Genomic DNA, 20,767 nt, shown 5'->3' with positions numbered 1-20,767 from the left:
GAGTGTTATTAGTACTGTAACCATCCATCTCTCTCCAGGAGTGTTATTAGTACTGTAACCATCCATCTCTCTCTCCAGGAGTGTTATTAGTACTGTAACCATCCATCTCTCTCTCCAGGAGTGTTATTAGTACTGTAACCATCCATCTCTCTCTCCAGGAGTGTTATTAGTACTGTAACCATCCATCTCTCTCTCCAGGAGTGTTATTAGTACTGTAACCATCCATCTCTCTCTCCAGGAGTGTTATTAGTACTGTAACCATCCATCTCTCTCTCCAGGAGTGTTATTAGTACTGTAACCATCCATCTCTCTCCAGGAGTGTTATTAGTACTGTAACCATCCATCTCTCTCTCCAGGAGTGTTATTAGTACTGTAACCATCCATCTCTCTCTCCAGGAGTGTTATTAGTACTGTAACCATCCATCTCTCTCTCCAGGAGTGTTATTAGTACTGTAACCATCCATCTCTCTCTCCAGGAGTGTTATTAGTACTGTAACCATCCATCTCTCTCTCCAGGAGTGTTATTAGTACTGTAACCATCCATCTCTCTCTCCAGGGGTGTTATTAGTACTGTAACCATCCATCTCTCTCTCCAGGAGTGTTATTAGTACTGTAACCATCCATCTCTCTCTCCAGGAGTGTTATTAGTACTGTAACCATCCATCTCTCTCTCCAGGAGTGTTATTAGTACTGTAACCATCCATCTCTCTCTCCAGGAGTGTTATTAGTACTGTAACCATCCATCTCTCTCTCCAGGAGTGTTATTAGTACTGTAACCATCCATCTCTCTCTCCAGGAGTGTTATTAGTACTGTAACCATCCATCTCTCTCTCCAGGAGTGTTATTAGTACTGTAACCATCCATCTCTCTCCAGGAGTGTTATTAGTACTGTAACCATCCATCTCTCTCTCCAGGAGTGTTATTAGTACTGTAACCATCCATCTCTCTCTCCAGGAGTGTTATTAGTACTGTAACCATCCATCTCTCTCTCCAGGAGTGTTATTAGTACTGTAACCATCCATCTCTCTCTCCAGGAGTGTTATTAGTACTGTAACCATCCATCTCTCTCTCCAGGAGTGTTATTAGTACTGTAACCATCCATCTCTCTCCAGGAGTGTTATTAGTACTGTAACCATCCATCTCTCTCTCCAGGAGTGTTATTAGTACTGTAACCATCCATCTCTCTCTCCAGGAGTGTTATTAGTACTGTAACCATCCATCTCTCTCTCCAGGAGTGTTATTAGTACTGTAACCATCCATCTCTCTCTCCAGGAGTGTTATTAGTACTGTAACCATCCATCTCTCTCTCCAGGAGTGTTATTAGTACTGTAACCATCCATCTCTCTCTCCAGGAGTGTTATTAGTACTGTAACCATCCATCTCTCTCTCCAGGAGTGTTATTAGTACTGTAACCATCCATCTCTCTCTCCAGGAGTGTTATTAGTACTGTAACCATCCATCTCTCTCCAGGAGTGTTATTAGTACTGTAACCATCCATCTCTCTCTCCAGGAGTGTTATTAGTACTGTAACCATCCATCTCTCTCTCCAGGAGTGTTATTAGTACTGTAACCATCCATCTCTCTCTCCAGGAGTGTTATTAGTACTGTAACCATCCATCTCTCTCCAGGAGTGTTATTAGTACTGTAACCATCCATCTCTCTCTCCAGGAGTGTTATTAGTACTGTAACCATCCATCTCTCTCTCCAGGAGTGTTATTAGTACTGTAACCATCCATCTCTCTCTCCAGGAGTGTTATTAGTACTGTAACCATCCATCTCTCTCTCCAGGAGTGTTATTAGTACTGTAACCATCCATCTCTCTCCAGGAGTGTTATTAGTACTGTAACCATCCATCTCTCTCTCCAGGAGTGTTATTAGTACTGTAACCATCCATCTCTCTCTCCAGGAGTGTTATTAGTACTGTAACCATCCATCTCTCTCTCCAGGAGTGTTATTAGTACTGTAACCATCCATCTCTCTCTCCAGGAGTGTTATTAGTACTGTAACCATCCATCTCTCTCTCCAGGAGTGTTATTAGTACTGTAACCATCCATCTCTCTCCAGGAGTGTTATTAGTACTGTAACCATCCATCTCTCTCTCCAGGAGTGTTATTAGTACTGTAACCATCCATCTCTCTCTCCAGGAGTGTTATTAGTACTGTAACCATCCATCTCTCTCTCCAGGAGTGTTATTAGTACTGTAACCATCCATCTCTCTCCAGGAGTGTTATTAGTACTGTAACCATCCATCTCTCTCCAGGAGTGTTATTAGTACTGTAACCATCCATCTCTCTCTCCAGGAGTGTTATTAGTACTGTAACCATCCATCTCTCTCTCCAGGAGTGTTATTAGTACTGTAACCATCCATCTCTCTCCAGGAGTGTTATTAGTACTGTACCATCCATCTCTCTCTCCAGGAGTGTTATTAGTACTGTAACCATCCATCTCTCTCCAGGAGTGTTATTAGTACTGTAACCATCCATCTCTCTCTCCAGGAGTGTTATTAGTACTGTAACCATCCATCTCTCTCCAGGAGTGTTATTAGTACTGTACCATCCATCTCTCTCTCCAGGAGTGTTATTAGTACTGTAACCATCCATCTCTCTCTACAGGAGTGTTATTAGTACTGTAACCATCCATCTCTCTCTACAGGAGTGTTATTAGTACTGTAACCATCCATCTCTCTCCATGAGTGTTATTAGTACTGTAACCATCCATCTCTCTCTCCAGGAGTGTTATTAGTACTGTAACCATCCATCTCTCTCTCCAGGGGTGTTATTAGTACTGTAACCATCCATCTCTCTCTCCAGGAGTGTTATTAGTACTGTAACCATCCATCTCTCTCTCCAGGAGTGTTATTAGTACTGTAACCATCCATCTCTCTCCAGGAGTGTTATTAGTACTGTAACCATCCATCTCTCTCTCCAGGAGTGTTATTAGTACTGTAACCATCCATCTCTCTCCAGGAGTGTTATTAGTACTGTAACCATCCATCTCTCTCCAGGAGTGTTATTAGTACTGTAACCATCCATCTCTCTCCAGGAGTGTTATTAGTACTGTAACCATCCATCTCTCTCCAGGAGTGTTATTAGTACTGTAACCATCCATCTCTCTCCAGGAGTGTTATTAGTACTGTAACCATCCATCTCTGTCTCCAGGAGTGTTATTAGTACTGTACCATCCATCTCTCTCTCCAGGAGTGTTATTAGTACTGTAACCATCCATCTCTCTCTCCAGGAGTGTTATTAGTACTGTAACCATCCATCTCTCTCTCCAGGAGTGTTATTAGTACTGTAACCATCCATCTCTCTCCAGGAGTGTTATTAGTACTGTAACCATCCATCTCTCTCTCCAGGAGTGTTATTAGTACTGTAACCATCCATCTCTCTCTTCAGGAGTGTTATTAGTACTGTAACCATCCATCTCTGTCTCCAGGAGTGTTATTAGTACTGTAACCATCCATCTCTCTCCAGGAGTGTTATTAGTACTGTAACCATCCATCTCTCTCTCCAGGAGTGTTATTAGTACTGTAACCATCCATCTCTCTCTCCAGGAGTGTTATTAGTACTGTAACCATCCATCTCTCTCTCCAGGAGTGTTATTAGTACTGTAACCATCCATCTCTCTCCAGGAGTGTTATTAGTACTGTAACCATCCATCTCTCTCTCCAGGAGTGTTATTAGTACTGTAACCATCCATCTCTCTCCAGGAGTGTTATTAGTACTGTAACCATCCATCTCTGTCTCCAGGAGTGTTATTAGCACTGTAACCATCCATCTCTCTCTCCAGGAGTGTTATTAGTACTGTAACCATCCATCTCTCTCCAGGAGTGTTATTAGTACTGTAACCATCCATCTCTCTCCAGGAGTGTTATTAGTACTGTAACCATCCATCTCTCTCTCCAGGAGTGTTATTAGTACTGTAACCATCCATCTCTCTCCAGGAGTGTTATTAGTACTGTAACCATCCACCTCTCTCTCCAGGAGTGTTATTAGTACTGTAACCATCCATCTCTCTCTCCAGGAGTGTTATTAGTACTGTAACCATCCATCTCTCTCTCCAGGAGTGTTATTAGTACTGTAACCATCCATCTCTCTCTCCAGGAGTGTTATTAGTACTGTAACCATCCATCTCTCTCCAGGAGTGTTATTAGTACTGTAACCATCCATCTCTCTCCAGGAGTGTTATTAGTACTGTAACCATCCATCTCTCTCCAGGAGTGTTATTAGTACTGTAACCATCCATCTCTCTCTCCAGGAGTGTTATTAGTACTGTAACCATCCATCTCTCTCCAGGAGTGTTATTAGTACTGTAACCATCCATCTCTCTCTACAGGAGTGTTATTAGTACTGTAACCATCCATCTCTCTCCAGGAGTGTTATTAGTACTGCAACCATCCATCTCTCTCTCCAGGTGTGTGTAGAGAAGTTGATGCCCCTGACCTCCTTCTCCCCAGCCTTCCACCAGCCCACCTACAACAAACAGCCCATGTACAGAAGAGCTATATATGAGGCACTACAGGTACACACACATGCAAACGCCTTCACTGCCTTCCTTCACTGCCTTCCTTCACTGCCTTCCTTCACTGTGTGTGTGTGTGTGTAGTTGTATTTATTATGGATACCCATTAGTTCCTGTCAAGGCAGCAGCTACTCTTCCTGGGGTCCAGTCACTATTACATACAATAAAACAATACATAACACAACACATTATTACACCACTACATATCTACAATACAACACATTATTACACCACTACATATCTACAATACAACACATTATTACACCACTACATATCTACAATACAATACATTATTACACCACTACTCTACCACTACATATCTACAATACAACACATTATTACACCACTACATATCTACAATACAACACATTATTACACCACTACATATCTACAATACAACACATTATTACACCACTACTCTACCACTACATATCTACAATACAACACATTATTACACCACTACATATCTACAATACAACACATTATTACACCACTACATATCTACAATACAACACATTATTACATCACTACATATCTACAATACAACACATTATTACACCACTACATATCTACAATACAACACATTATTACACCACTACATATCTACAATACAACACATTATTACACCACTACATATCTACAATACAACACATTATTACACCACTACATATCTACAATACAACACATTATTACACCACTACATATCTACAATACAACACATTATTACACCACTACATATCTACAATACAACACATTATTACACCACTACATATCTACAATACAACACATTATTACACCACTACATATCTACAATACAACACATTATTACACCACTACTCTACCATAACATATCTACAATACAACACATTATTACACCACTACATATCTACAATACAACACATTATTACACCACTACTCTACCATAACATATCTACAATACAACACATTATTACACCACTACATATCTACAATACAACACATTATTACACCACTACATATCTACAATACAACACATTATTACACCACTACATATCTACAATACAACACATTATTACACCACTACATATCTACAATACAACACATTATTACACCACTACATATCTACAATACAACACATTATTACACCACTACTCTACCACTACATATCTACAATATAACACATTATTACACCACTACATATCTACAATACAACACATTATTACACCACTACTCTACCACTACATATCTACAATACAACACATTATTACATCACTACATATCTACAATACAACACATTATTACACCACTACATATCTACAATACAACACATTATTACACCACTACATATCTACAATACAACACATTATTACACCACTACATATCTACAATACAACCCATTATTACACCACTACATATCTACAATACAACACATTATTACACCACTACTCTAACATAACATATCTACAATACAACACATTATTACACCACTACATATCTACAATACAACACATTATTACACCACTACTCTACCATAACATATCTACAATACAACACATTATTACACCACTACATATCTACAATACAACACATTATTACACCACTACATATCTACAATACAACACATTATTACACCACTACATATCTACAATACAACACATTATTACACCACTACATATCTACAATACAACACATTATTACACCACTACATATCTACAATACAACACATTATTACACCACTACATATCTACAATACAACACATTATTACACCACTACATATCTACAATACAATACATTATTACACCACTACATATCTACAATACAACACATTATTACACCACTACATATCTACAATACAACACATTATTACACCACTACATATCTACAATACAATACATTATTACACCACTACTCTACCACTACATATCTACAATACAACACATTATTACACCACTACATATCTACAATACAACACATTATTACACCACTACATATCTACAATACAACACATTATTACACCACTACATATCTACAATACAACACATTATTACACCACTACTCTACCATAACATATCTACAATACAACACATTATTACACCACTACATATCTACAATACAACACATTATTACACCACTACTCTACCATAACATATCTACAATACAACACATTATTACACCACTACATATCTACAATACAACACATTATTACACCACTACATATCTACAATACAACACATTATTACACCACTACATATCTACAATACAACACATTATTGCACCACTACTCTACCTCTACATATCTACAATACAACACATTATTACACCACTACATATCTACAATACAACACATTATTACACCACTACATATCTACAATACAACACATTATTACACCACTACATATCTACAATACAACACATTATTACACCACTACATATCTACAATACAACACATTATTATACCACTACTCTACCACTACATATCTACAATACAACACATTATTACACCACTACATATCTACAATACAACACATTATTACACCACTACATATCTACAATACAACACATTATTACACCACTACATATCTACAATACAACACATTATTATACCACTACTCTACCACTACATATCTACAATACAGCACATTATTACACCACTACATATCTACAATACAACACATTATTATACCACTACTCTACCACTACATATCTACAATACAACACATTATTACACCACTACATATCTACAATACAACACATTATTACACCACTACATATCTACAATACAACACATTATAACACCACTACTCTACCACTACATATCTACAATACAACACATTATTACACCACTACATATCTACAATACAACACATTATTACACCACTACATATCTACAATACAACACATTATTATACCACTACTCTACCACTACATATCTACAATACAACACATTATTACACCACTACATATCTACAATACAACACATTATTATACCACTACTCTACCACTACATATCTACAATACAACACATTATTACACCACTACATATCTACAATACAACACATTATTACACCACTACATATCTACAATACAACACATTATTACACCACTACATATCTACAATACAACACATTATTACACCACTACATATCTACAATACAACACATTATTATACCACTACTCTACCACTACATATCTACAATACAACACATTATTACACCACTACATATCTACAATACAACACATTATTACACCACTACATATCTACAATACAACACATTATTACACCACTACATATCTACAATACAACACATTATTACACCACTACTCTACCACTACATATCTACAATACAACACATTATTACACCACTACATATCTACAATACAACACATTATTATACCACTACTCTACCACTACATATCTACAATACAATACATTATTACACCACTACATATCTACAATACAACACATTATTATACCACTACTCTACCACTACATATCTACAATACAACACATTATTACACCACTACTCTACCAATACATATCTACAATACAACACATTATTACACCACTACATATCTACAATACAACACATTATTACACCACTACATATCTACAATACAACACATTATTACACCACTACATATCTACAATACAACACATTATTACACCACTACATATCTACAATACAACACATTACTACACCACTACATATCTACAATACAACACATTATTACACCACTACATATCTACAATACAATACATTATTACACCACTACTCTACCACTACATATCTACAATACAACACATTATTACACCACTACATATCTACAATACAACACATTATTACACGACTACATAACTACAATACAACACATTATTACACCACTACATATCTACAATACAACACATTATTATCAATTTCAATCAATTTTATTTTATATAGCCCTTCTTACATCAGCTAATATCTCGAAGTGCTGTACACACTAGTCTACCATATCTAATATAACACATACGTTTTTCCAGCAGCAGACTATGATCAATAATTTCAAAAGTCGCACTGAAGTCAAAATCAAAACAGCCCCCATAATCTTTGTATTATCAATTTCTCTCATCCAATCATCAGTCATTTGTGTAAGTGCTTGTTGAATGTCCTTCCCTATCAGCGTGCTGAAAGTCTGTTGTCAATTTGTTTACTGTGTGTGTGTGTGTGTATTTGTTTACTGTGTGTGTGTGTGTGTATTTGTTTACTGTGTGTGTGTGTTTGTTTACTGTGTGTGTGTGTGTGTTTGTTTACTGTGTGTGTGTGTGTGTATTTGTTTACTGTGTGTGTGTATTTGTTTACTGTGTGTGTGTGTGTGTGTGTGTATTTGTTTACTGTGTGTGTGTATTTGTTTACTGTGTGTGTGTGTATTTGTTTACTGTGTGTGTGTGTATTTGTTTACTGTGTGTGTGTGTGTATTTGTTTACTGTGTGTGTGTATTTGTTTACTGTGTGTGTGTATTTGTTTACTGTGTGTGTATATTTGTTTACTGTGTGTGTGTGTGTATTTGTTTACTGTGTGTGTGTATTTGTTTACTGTGTGTGTGTGTGTATTTGTTTACTGTGTGTGTGTGTGTATTTGTTTACTGTGTGTGTGTGTTTGTTTACTGTGTGTGTGTGTGTTTGTTTACTGTGTGTGTGTGTGTGTGTATTTGTTTACTGTGTGTGTGTATTTGTTTACTATGTGTGTGTGTGTATTTGTTTACTGTGTGTGTGTATTTGTTTACTGTGTGTGTGTGTATTTGTTTACTGTGTGTGTGTGTGTATTTGTTTACTGTGTGTGTGTGTGTATTTGTTTACTGTGTGTGTGTGTGTATTTGTTTACTGTGTGTGTGTATTTGTTTACTGTGTGTGTGTATTTAGGTGGCGAGCAGGCGTGCCGGCAGGCCTCTCCCCTCTTGTGATGGTGGTGATGATGCGGAGGGTGGGGGGGCGGAGCTACAGAAGCAGAACAGGAAGTTGATAGAATGGGCCATGACAGGCTTCCTGCCCAGCGGACCTCAGAGTCTGGACCCCCCTGATGGTGCACACACACACACACACACACACACACACACACACACACACACACACACACACACACACACACACACACACACACACACACACACACACACACACACACACACACACACACACACACACACACACACACACATAAGTAACTGTTTCCTGTTGTTTGACCCTCCTCCCAGAGGATAGACATCCATATAAGGACGTGTATCCTGAGATGTGGGTGGAGCCAGAGGCAGCTTACACCCCGCCCCCTCCGGCCAAGAGGCCCCGCAAGAACGTTGCTGAGAAACCCAAGATCAGAGAGGTCATCGATGAGGGGACTAGAGGTAAACACATACACACTAAAGGCTCTATGGTCAGGGTTAAGGTTTAGGAGAGCTAAAAAAACACTTTCTATCTCTGGATTCGAACGTGAAACCTTTTGAATCAGATGCTTATACCCGTCCGCCATCCCCGTCCATAACACCCTGCTTGAAGCTAACGGCATTCACTGTTGCCCCTAGTGGCCGGTTTCCACTTCATCTCCCGACGTCCTCAGACGTGGATGGACGTCAAATACTGACTTGTATCACGGGTGACCTGGCTGGTCTACTACACCAGTGGTTCCCAAACTGCCCCCCCCCCCCCTAAAAAAAAGGAATTAGTCCGGCTTTAAACTTATTCTTGAAAGTTGTAATAGTAGAATGCACAAGGTGTAATTTCTAAATTGGGTCGTACGTCATTAGTTCCTCTTGTCATGTTGGTCATTGCAGACCTTAGAGAGATATTTATAACTGGTCAGAAACGTCCAGATCAACTATGTCAGCTTGGTCATTGCAGACCTTAGAGAGATATTTATAACTGGTCAGAAACATCCAGATCAACTATGTCAGCTTGGTCATTGCAGACCTTAGAGAGATATTTATAACTGGTCAGAAACATCCAGATCAACTATGTCAGCTTGGTCATTGCAGACCTTAGAGAGATGTTTATAACTGGTCAGAAACGTCCAGATCAACTATGTCAGCTTGGTCATTGCAGACCTTAGAGAGCTATTTATAACTGGTCAGAAACATCCAGATCAACTAGCCCATGGTCAGCTAACTTTCTTTAGCCCATAGCTATTGTTGTAATTTTTTTGTCACTTAAATATCACATGAATACAGATTAGACATGGCAAAATTTATACAATTGCAAGAAAATTTGCTTTAAAACTGCAACATGTTCTTTGCACCCCATGACAAAATGTATAGAATTGCAGGAAATAAGCTTTCAAACTGCTAAATTCTCTCCACCAACAAGAGGGGTGTGAACAGTTTGTGTCATGAACTGAACATAGAAATGGACGTGGCGCGTGCGTGGGGCAGGGGGTGTGCGGGATGTTCCCCAATGCTGGAAGGGTTGGGGTTGGGGTTGGGGTTAGTAAAATAAAATTATAAAATACAATTATAAAATTATAAAATTATAAAATGCAAATTAATTACTTAAAAATCATACAATGTGATTTTCTGGATTTTTGTTTTAGATTCCGTCTCTCACAGTTGAAGTGTACCTATGATAAAAATTACAGACCTCTACATGCTTTGGAAGTAGGAAAACCTGCAAAATCGGCAGTGTATCAAATACTTGTCCTCCCCACTGTATGTGAACTTTCCTCCACATCTAAATGTGATGAGTTTACGGCATATTTCAGAGATAAGATCAGTCAAGCAAGACCTGATGAGAAGTGTGATGATATGTGCCCTAGCCTACCACACACAGGCACTATGGATTTATTTTCCCTGGTTGACACAGACACGCTCAGGAAAGTAATATCACAACTTAAGACTCCTACCTGCCTTCTCGATCCTATCCCCACCACCTTCTTCAAAACAGATTTTAATTGCATTTCTGAAGAAGTGCAAGCTATTGTTAATCACTTCCTGTTCACAGGCACTTTCCCCACTGCACTAAAAACTGCTATTTTCGGCCAATCTCCAACCTTCCATTCTTAAGCAAAATTCTGGAGAAATTGGTTTTCATGTACAAAAGTTGAAGAACATGCGCACATCCAGGTACTTTCCGCAGGTGCTGGAGTTGGAGGCAAATTCATGAAAAACAGAAAGGAAATTTGTACTCCTGAGTGGCGCAGTGGTCTAAGGCACTGCATCGCAGTGCTAACTGTGCCACTAGATCCTGGTTCGAATCCAGGCTCTGTCGCAGCCGGCCGCGACCGGGAGACTCATGGGCGGCGCACAATTGGCCCAGCGTCGTCCAGGGTAGGGGAGGTAATGGCCGGCAGGAATGTAGCTCAGTTGATAGAGCATGGCGTTGGCAATGCCAGGGTTGTGGGTTCGATTCCCACGGGGGGCCAGTATAAAGTCGCTCTGGATAAGAGCGTCTGCTAAATTAGTAAAATGTAAAAATGAAATTGGTACTATTCACATGTATGGAGCCATGACTACTACCAGGATGGATGTGTAGCCTCTGGAGACATGACTACTACCAGGATGGATGTGTAGCCTCAGGAGACATGACTACTACCAGTATGGATGTGTAGCCTCTGGAGACATGACTACTACCAGGATGGATGTGTAGCCTCAGGAGACATGACTACTACCAGTATGGATGTGTAGCCTCAGGAGACATGACTACTACCAGTATGGATGTGTAGCCTCTGGAGACATGACTACTACCAGGATGGATGTGTAGCCTCTGGAGCGGGAGCCATGACTACTACCAGGATGGATGTGTAGCCTCTGGAGACATGACTACTACCAGTATGGATGTGTAGCCTCTGGAGACATGACTAATACCAGTATGGATGTGTAGCCTCTGGAGACATGACTACTACCAGTATGGATGTGTAGCCTCTGGAGACATGACTACTACCAGGATGGATGTGTAGCCTCTGGAGACATGACTACTACCAGGATGGATGTGTAGCCTCTGGAGACATGACTACTACCAGGATGGATGTGTAGCCTCTGGAGCAGGAGACATGACTACTACCAGGATGGATGTGTAGCCTCAGGAGACATGACTACTACCAGTATGGATGTGTAGCCTCAGGAGACATGACTACTACCAGTATGGATGTGTAGCCTCTGGAGACATGACTACTACCAGGATGGATGTGTAGCCTCTGGAGACATGACTACTACCAGGATGGATGTGTAGCCTCTGGAGCAGGAGACATGACTACTACCAGTATGGATGTGTAGCCTCTGGAGACATGACTACTACCAGGATGGATGTATAGCCTCTGGAGACATGACTACTACCAGTATGGATGTGTAGCCTCTGGAGACATGACTACTACCAGTATGGATGTGTAGCCTCTGGAGACATGACTACTACCAGGATGGATGTGTAGCCTCTGGAGACATGACTACTACCAGTATGGATGTGTAGCCTCTGGAGACATGACTACTACCAGTATGGATGTGTAGCCTCTGGAGCAGGAGCCATGACTACTACCAGGATGGATGTGTAGCCTCTGGAGACATGACTACTACCAGTATGGATGTGTAGCCTCTGGAGACATGACTACTACCAGGATGGATGTGTAGACTCTGGAGACATGACTACTACCAGTATGGATGTGTAGCCTCTGGAGCAGGAGACATGACTACTACCAGGATGGATGTGTAGCCTCTGGAGACATGACTACTACCAGGATGGATGTGTAGCCTCTGGAGACATGACTACTACCAGGATGGATGTGTAGCCTCTGGAGACATGACTACTACCAGGATGGATGTGTAGCCTCTGGAGACATGACTACTACCAGGATGGATGTGTAGCCTCTGGAGACATGACTACTACCAGGATGGATGTGTAGCCTCTGGAGACATGACTACTACCAGTATGGATGTGTAGCCTCTGGAGACATGACTACTACCAGTATGGATGTGTAGCCTCTGGAGCCATGACTACTACCAGTATGGATGTGTAGACTCTGGAGACATGACTACTACCAGGATGGATGTGTAGCCTCTGGAGACATGACTACTACCAGGATGGATGTGTAGCCTCTGGAGACTTGACTACTACCAGTATGGATGTGTAGCCTCTGGAGCCATGACTACTACCAGGATGGATGTGTAGCCTCTGGAGACTTGACTACTACCAGAATGGATGTGTAGCCTCAGGAGACATGACTACTACCAGGATGGATGTGTAGCCTCAGGAGACATGACTACTACCTGGATGGATGTGTAGCCTCTGGAGCAGGAGACATGACTACTACCAGTATGGATGTGTAGCCTCTGGAGACATGACTACTACCAGGATGGATGTGTAGCCTCTGGAGACATGACTACTACCAGTATGGATGTGTAGCCTCTGGAGACATGACTACTACCAGTATGGATGTGTAGCCTCTGGAGACATGACTACTACCAGTATGGATGTGTAGCCTCTGGAGACATGACTACTACCAGGATGGATGTGTAGCCTCTGGAGACATGACTACTACCAGTATGGATGTGTAGACTCTGGAGACATGACTACTACCAGGATGGATGTGTAGCTTCTGGAGACTTGACTACTACCAGTATGGATGTGTAGCCTCTGGAGACATGACTACTACCAGTATGGATGTGTAGCCTCTGGAGACATGACTACTACCAGGATGGATGTGTAGCCTCTGGAGACTTGACTACTACCAGAATGGATGTGTAGCCTCAGGAGACATGACTACTACCAGGATGGATGTGTAGCCTCAGGAGACATGACTACTACCTGGATGGATGTGTAGCCTCTGGAGCAGGAGACATGACTACTACCAGTATGGATGTGTAGCCTCTGGAGACATGACTACTACCAGGATGGATGTGTAGCCTCTGGAGACATGACTACTACCAGTATGGATGTGTAGCCTCTGGAGACATGACTACTACCAGTATGGATGTGTAGCCTCTGGAGACATGACTACTAACAGTATGGATGTGTAGCCTCTGGAGACATGACTACTACCAGGATGGATGTGTAGCCTCTGTAGACATGACTACTACCAGTATGGATGTGTAGACTCTGGAGACATGACTACTACCAGGATGGATGTGTAGCCTCTGGAGACTTGACTACTACCAGTATGGATGTGTAGCCTCTGGAGACATGACTACTACCAGTATGGATGTGTAGCCTCTGGAGACATGACTACTACCAGTATGGATGTGTAGCCTCTGGAGCAGGAGCCATGACTACTACCAGTATGGATGTGTAGCCTCTGGAGCCATGACTACTACCAGTATGGATGTGTAGCCTCTGGAGACATGACTACTACCAGTATGGATGTGTAGCCTCAGGAGACCAGTATGGATGTGTAGCCTCTGGAGACATGACTACTACCAGGATGGATGTGTAGCCTCTGGAGACATGACTACTACCAGTATGGATGTGTAGCCTCAGGAGACCAGTATGGATGTGTAGCCTCTGGAGCCATGACTACTACCAGGATGGATGTGTAGCCTCTGGAGCCATGACTACTACCAGGATGGATGTGTAGCCTCTGGAGCAGGAGCCATGACTACTACCAGGATGCGTTTGTAGACTCAGGAGCAGGAGCCATGACTACTACCAGGATGCGTTTGTAGACTCAGGAGCAGGAGCCATGACTACTACCAGGATGCGTTTGTAGACTCAGGAGCAGGAGCCATGACTACTACCAGGATGCGTTTGTAGTTGCCTTTAACCAAAGCCAAAGTGTTAAATCATTACAGCTCTGAAGTTCACAAGTCATGTTATTCAATTCAAAATGTCAACTCTGTATGGCAAGTGTGAATGTCTGACAGAAAACTTTTATAAGGTTGCTTTGAGCCACAGCTCGTTTTAGCTACGTTAACAATCTAATCTCATCATCACATCATTGTTTTGGCAAGACATTGTGGTGGTATGGAGAATCTCCCCGACCACGGGAAGGATCTTGTAATGTGTGACCCCGTCTGTGCCAGATCATTTAGTGTGAGCAACACTACGTTGGCAAGACAAAAAACTGACAGGAAAGACGGTGAGAGGATGTTAGGATTTTGAAAGTTGTGTAGTGTACACCCAGCATAAGATGTTGTTGTGTTTCAGAGAGACTCATCCAAGAGATCAGACAGAAGACCAGGAACATAGAAGGTAAACATCTCTATCTCTACTCTAGTTCTACTATCTCTGTTCTAGTTCTACTATCTCTACTCTAGTTACTCTATCTCTACTCTAGTTCTACTATCTCTGTTCTAGTTCTACTATCTCTACTCTAGTTCTACTATCTCTACTGTAGTTCTACTATCTCTACTCTAGTTCTACTCTCTCTCCTCTAGTTCTACTATCTCTACTGTAGTTCTACTATCTCTACTCTAGTTCTACTATCTCTCCTCTAGTTCTACTATCTCTCCTCTAGTTCTACTATCTCTTCTGTAGAGCTACTATCTCTACTCTAGTTCTACTATCTCTACTGTAGTTCTACAATCTCTCCTCTAGTTCTACTATCTCTACTCTAGTTCTACTATCTCTACTCTAGTTCTACTATCTCTACTGTAGTTCTACTATCTCTACTGTAGTTCTACTATCTCTCCTCTAGTTCTACTATCTCTCCTCTAGTTCTACTATCTCTACTCTAGTGCTACTATCTCTCCTCTAGTTCTACTATCTCTACTCTAGTTCTACTATCTCTCCTCTAGTTCTACTATCTCTTCTGTAGATCTACTATCTCTACTCTAGTTCTACTATCTCTACTGTAGTTCTACTATCTCTCCTCTAGTTCTACTATCTCTACTCTAGTTCTACTATCTCTACTCTAGTTCTACTATCTCTCCTCTAGTTCTACTATCTCTCCTCTAGTTCTACTATCTCTCCTCTAGTTCTACTATCTCTCCTCTAGTTCTACTATCTCTACTCTAGTGCTACTATCTCTCCTCTAGTTCTACTATCTCTACTCTAGTTCTACTATCTCTCCTCTAGTTCTACTATCTCTTCTGTAGATCTACTATCTCTACTCTAGTTCTACTATCTCTACTGTAGTTCTACTATCTCTCCTCTAGTTCTACTATCTCTACTCTAGTTCTACTATCTCTACTCTAGTTCTACTATCTCTACTCTAGTGCTACTATCTCTCCTCTAGTTCTACTATCTCTACTCTAGTGCTACTATCTCTCCCTCTAGTTCTACTATCTCTACTCTAGTTCTACTATCTCTCCTCTAGTTCTACTATCTCTTCTGTAGATCTACTATCTCTACTCTAGTTCTACTATCTCTACTGTAGTTCTACTATCTCTACTGTAGTTCTACTATCTCTCCTCTAGTTCTACTATCTCTACTCTAGTTCTACTATCTCTACTCTAGTTCTACTATCTCTACTCTAGTGCTACTATCTCTCCTCTAGTTCTACTATCTCTACTCTAGTGCTACTATCTCTACTCTAGTTCTACTATCTCTACTGTAGTTCTACTATCTCTCCTCTAGTTCTACTATCTCTACTCTAGTTCTACTATCTCTCCTCTAGTTCTACTATCTCTACTCTAGTTCTACTATCTCTGTTCTAGTTCTACTATCTCTACTCTAGTTCTACTATCTCTCCTCTAGTTCTACTATCTCTACTCTAGTTCTACTATCTCTACTCTAGTTCTACTATCTCTACTCTAGTGCTACTATCTCTCCTCTAGTTCTACTATCTCTACTGTAGTTCTACTATCTCTCCTCTAGTTCTACTATCTTTACTCTAGTTCTACTATCTCTACTCTAGTTCTACTATCTCTACTGTAGTTCTACTATCTCTACTGTAGTTCTACTATCTCTACTCTAGTTCTACTATCTCTACTCTAGTTCTACTATCTCTACTGTAGTTCTACTATCTCTACTGTAGTTCTACTATCTCTCCTCTAGTTCTACTATCTCTCCTCTAGTTCTACTATCTCTACTCTAGTGCTACTATCTCTCCTCTAGTTCTACTATCTCTACTCTAGTTCTACTATCTCTCCTCTAGTTCTACTATCTCTTCTGTAGATCTACTATCTCTACTCTAGTTCTACTATCTCTACTGTAGTTCTACTATCTCTCCTCTAGTTCTACTATCTCTACTCTAGTTCTACTATCTCTACTCTAGTTCTACTATCTCTCCTCTAGTTCTACTATCTCTCCCTCTAGTTCTACTATCTCTCCTCTAGTTCTACTATCTCTCCTCTAGTTCTACTATCTCTACTCTAGTGCTACTATCTCTCCTCTAGTTCTACTATCTCTACTCTAGTTCTACTATCTCTCCTCTAGTTCTACTATCTCTTCTGTAGATCTACTATCTCTACTCTAGTTCTACTATCTCTACTGTAGTTCTACTATCTCTCCTCTAGTTCTACTATCTCTACTCTAGTTCTACTATCTCTACTCTAGTTCTACTATCTCTACTCTAGTGCTACTATCTCTCCTCTAGTTCTACTATCTCTACTCTAGTGCTACTATCTCTCCTCTAGTTCTACTATCTCTACTCTAGTTCTACTATCTCTCCTCTAGTTCTACTATCTCTTCTGTAGATCTACTATCTCTACTCTAGTTCTACTATCTCTACTGTAGTTCTACTATCTCTACTGTAGTTCTACTATCTCTCCTCTAGTTCTACTATCTCTACTCTAGTTCTACTATCTCTACTCTAGTTCTACTATCTCTACTCTAGTGCTACTATCTCTCCTCTAGTTCTACTATCTCTACTCTAGTGCTACTATCTCTACTCTAGTTCTACTATCTCTACTGTAGTTCTACTATCTCTCCTCTAGTTCTACTATCTCTACTCTAGTTCTACTATCTCTCCTCTAGTTCTACTATCTCTACTCTAGTTCTACTATCTCTACTCTAGTTCTACTATCTCTACTGTAGTTCTACTATCTCTACTGTAGTTCTACTATCTCTACTGTAGTTCTACTATCTCTACTCTAGTGCTACTATCTCTACTCTAGTTCTACTATCTCTCCTCTAGTTCTACTATCTCTCCTCTAGTTCTACTATCTCTACTGTAGTTCTACTATCTCTACTCTAGTTCTACTATCTCTACTGTAGTTCTACTATCTCTACTCTAGTTCTACTATCTCTCCTCTAGTTCTACTATCTCTCCTCTAGTTCTACTATCTCTTCTGTAGATCTACTATCTCTACTCTAGTTCTACTATCTCTACTGTAGTTCTACTATCTCTCCTCTAGTTCTACTATCTTTACTCTAGTTCTACTATCTCTACTCTAGTTCTACTATCTCTACTGTAGTTCTACTATCTCTACTGTAGTTCTACTATCTCTCCTCTAGTTCTACTATCTCTCCTCTAGTTCTACTATCTCTACTCTAGTGCTACTATCTCTCCTCTAGTTCTACTATCTCTACTCTAGTTCTACTATCTCTACTGTAGTTCTACTATCTCTCCTCTAGTTCTACTATCTCTACTCTAGTTCTACTATCTCTACTGTAGTTATACTATCTCTACTCTAGTTCTACTATCTCTCCTCTAGTTCTACTATCTCTACTCTAGTGCTACTATCTCTCCTCTAGTTCTACTATCTCTACTCTAGTGCTACTATCTCTACTCTAGTTCTACTATCTCTACTGTAGTTCTACTATCTCTCCTCTAGTTCTACTATCTCTCCTCTAGTTCTACTATCTCTACTCTAGTTCTACTATCTCTGTTCTAGTTCTACTATCTCTACTCTAGTTCTACTATCTCTCCTCTAGTTCTACTATCTCTACTCTAGTTCTACTATCTCTACTCTAGTTCTACTATCTCTACTCTAGTGCTACTATCTCTCCTCTAGTTCTACTATCTCTACTGTAGTTCTACTATCTCTCCTCTAGTTCTACTATCTTTACTCTAGTTCTACTATCTCTACTCTAGTTATACTATCTCTACTGTAGTTCTACTATCTCTACTGTAGTTCTACTATCTCTACTCTAGTTCTACTATCTCTACTCTAGTTCTACTATCTCTACTGTAGTTCTACTATCTCTACTGTAGTTCTACTATCTCTCCTCTAGTTCTACTATCTCTCCTCTAGTTCTACTATCTCTACTCTAGTGCTACTATCTCTCCTCTAGTTCTACTATCTCTACTCTAGTTCTACTATCTCTCCTCTAGTTCTACTATCTCTTCTGTAGATCTACTATCTCTACTCTAGTTCTACTATCTCTACTGTAGTTCTACTATCTCTCCTCTAGTTCTACTATCTCTACTCTAGTTCTACTATCTCTACTCTAGTTCTACTATCTCTCCTCTAGTTCTACTATCTCTCCTCTAGTTCTACTATCTCTCCTCTAGTTCTACTATCTCTACTCTAGTGCTACTATCTCTCCTCTAGTTCTACTATCTCTACTCTAGTTCTACTATCTCTCCTCTAGTTCTACTATCTCTTCTGTAGATCTACTATCTCTACTCTAGTTCTACTATCTCTACTGTAGTTCTACTATCTCTCCTCTAGTTCTACTATCTCTACTCTAGTTCTACTATCTCTACTCTAGTTCTACTATCTCTACTCTAGTGCTACTATCTCTCCTCTAGTTCTACTATCTCTACTCTAGTGCTACTATCTCTCCTCTAGTTCTACTATCTCTACTCTAGTTCTACTATCTCTCCTCTAGTTCTACTATCTCTTCTGTAGATCTACTATCTCTACTCTAGTTCTACTATCTCTACTGTAGTTCTACTATCTCTACTGTAGTTCTACTATCTCTCCTCTAGTTCTACTATCTCTACTCTAGTTCTACTATCTCTACTCTAGTTCTACTATCTCTACTCTAGTGCTACTATCTCTCCTCTAGTTCTACTATCTCTACTCTAGTGCTACTATCTCTACTCTAGTTCTACTATCTCTACTGTAGTTCTACTATCTCTCCTCTAGTTCTACTATCTCTACTCTAGTTCTACTATCTCTCCTCTAGTTCTACTATCTCTACTCTAGTTCTACTATCTCTACTCTAGTTCTACTATCTCTACTGTAGTTCTACTATCTCTACTGTAGTTCTACTATCTCTACTGTAGTTCTACTATCTCTACTCTAGTGCTACTATCTCTACTCTAGTTCTACTATCTCTCCTCTAGTTCTACTATCTCTCCTCTAGTTCTACTATCTCTACTGTAGTTCTACTATCTCTACTCTAGTTCTACTATCTCTACTGTAGTTCTACTATCTCTACTCTAGTTCTACTATCTCTCCTCTAGTTCTACTATCTCTCCTCTAGTTCTACTATCTCTTCTGTAGATCTACTATCTCTACTCTAGTTCTACTATCTCTACTGTAGTT

The 20,767-nt window shown here is 40.0% G+C and overlaps 1 protein-coding gene across 2 annotated transcripts in view; it reads left to right on the top strand.

Moving 5' to 3' along the window:
• The window catches only part of LOC121552431 (DNA (cytosine-5)-methyltransferase 3A), a 164,584-nt gene that overhangs the window by 105,969 nt on the left and 37,848 nt on the right, over window positions 1–20,767 (top strand). For both annotated transcript variants that reach the window (XM_041865365.1, XM_041865364.1), the window contains 4 exons: window positions 4,414–4,521; window positions 9,402–9,561; window positions 9,734–9,880; window positions 15,594–15,638. In XM_041865365.1, the coding sequence (XP_041721299.1) occupies window positions 4,414–4,521; window positions 9,402–9,561; window positions 9,734–9,880; window positions 15,594–15,638 (460 nt within the window). The remainder of the gene's footprint in view (window positions 1–4,413; window positions 4,522–9,401; window positions 9,562–9,733; window positions 9,881–15,593; window positions 15,639–20,767) is intronic.

The sequence above is a fragment of the Coregonus clupeaformis genome, chromosome 36, assembly GCF_020615455.1.
Source record: "Coregonus clupeaformis isolate EN_2021a chromosome 36, ASM2061545v1, whole genome shotgun sequence".
Lineage (NCBI taxonomy): Eukaryota > Metazoa > Chordata > Actinopteri > Salmoniformes > Salmonidae > Coregonus > Coregonus clupeaformis.
This window is presented reverse-complemented; position numbering and strand designations above follow the sequence as displayed.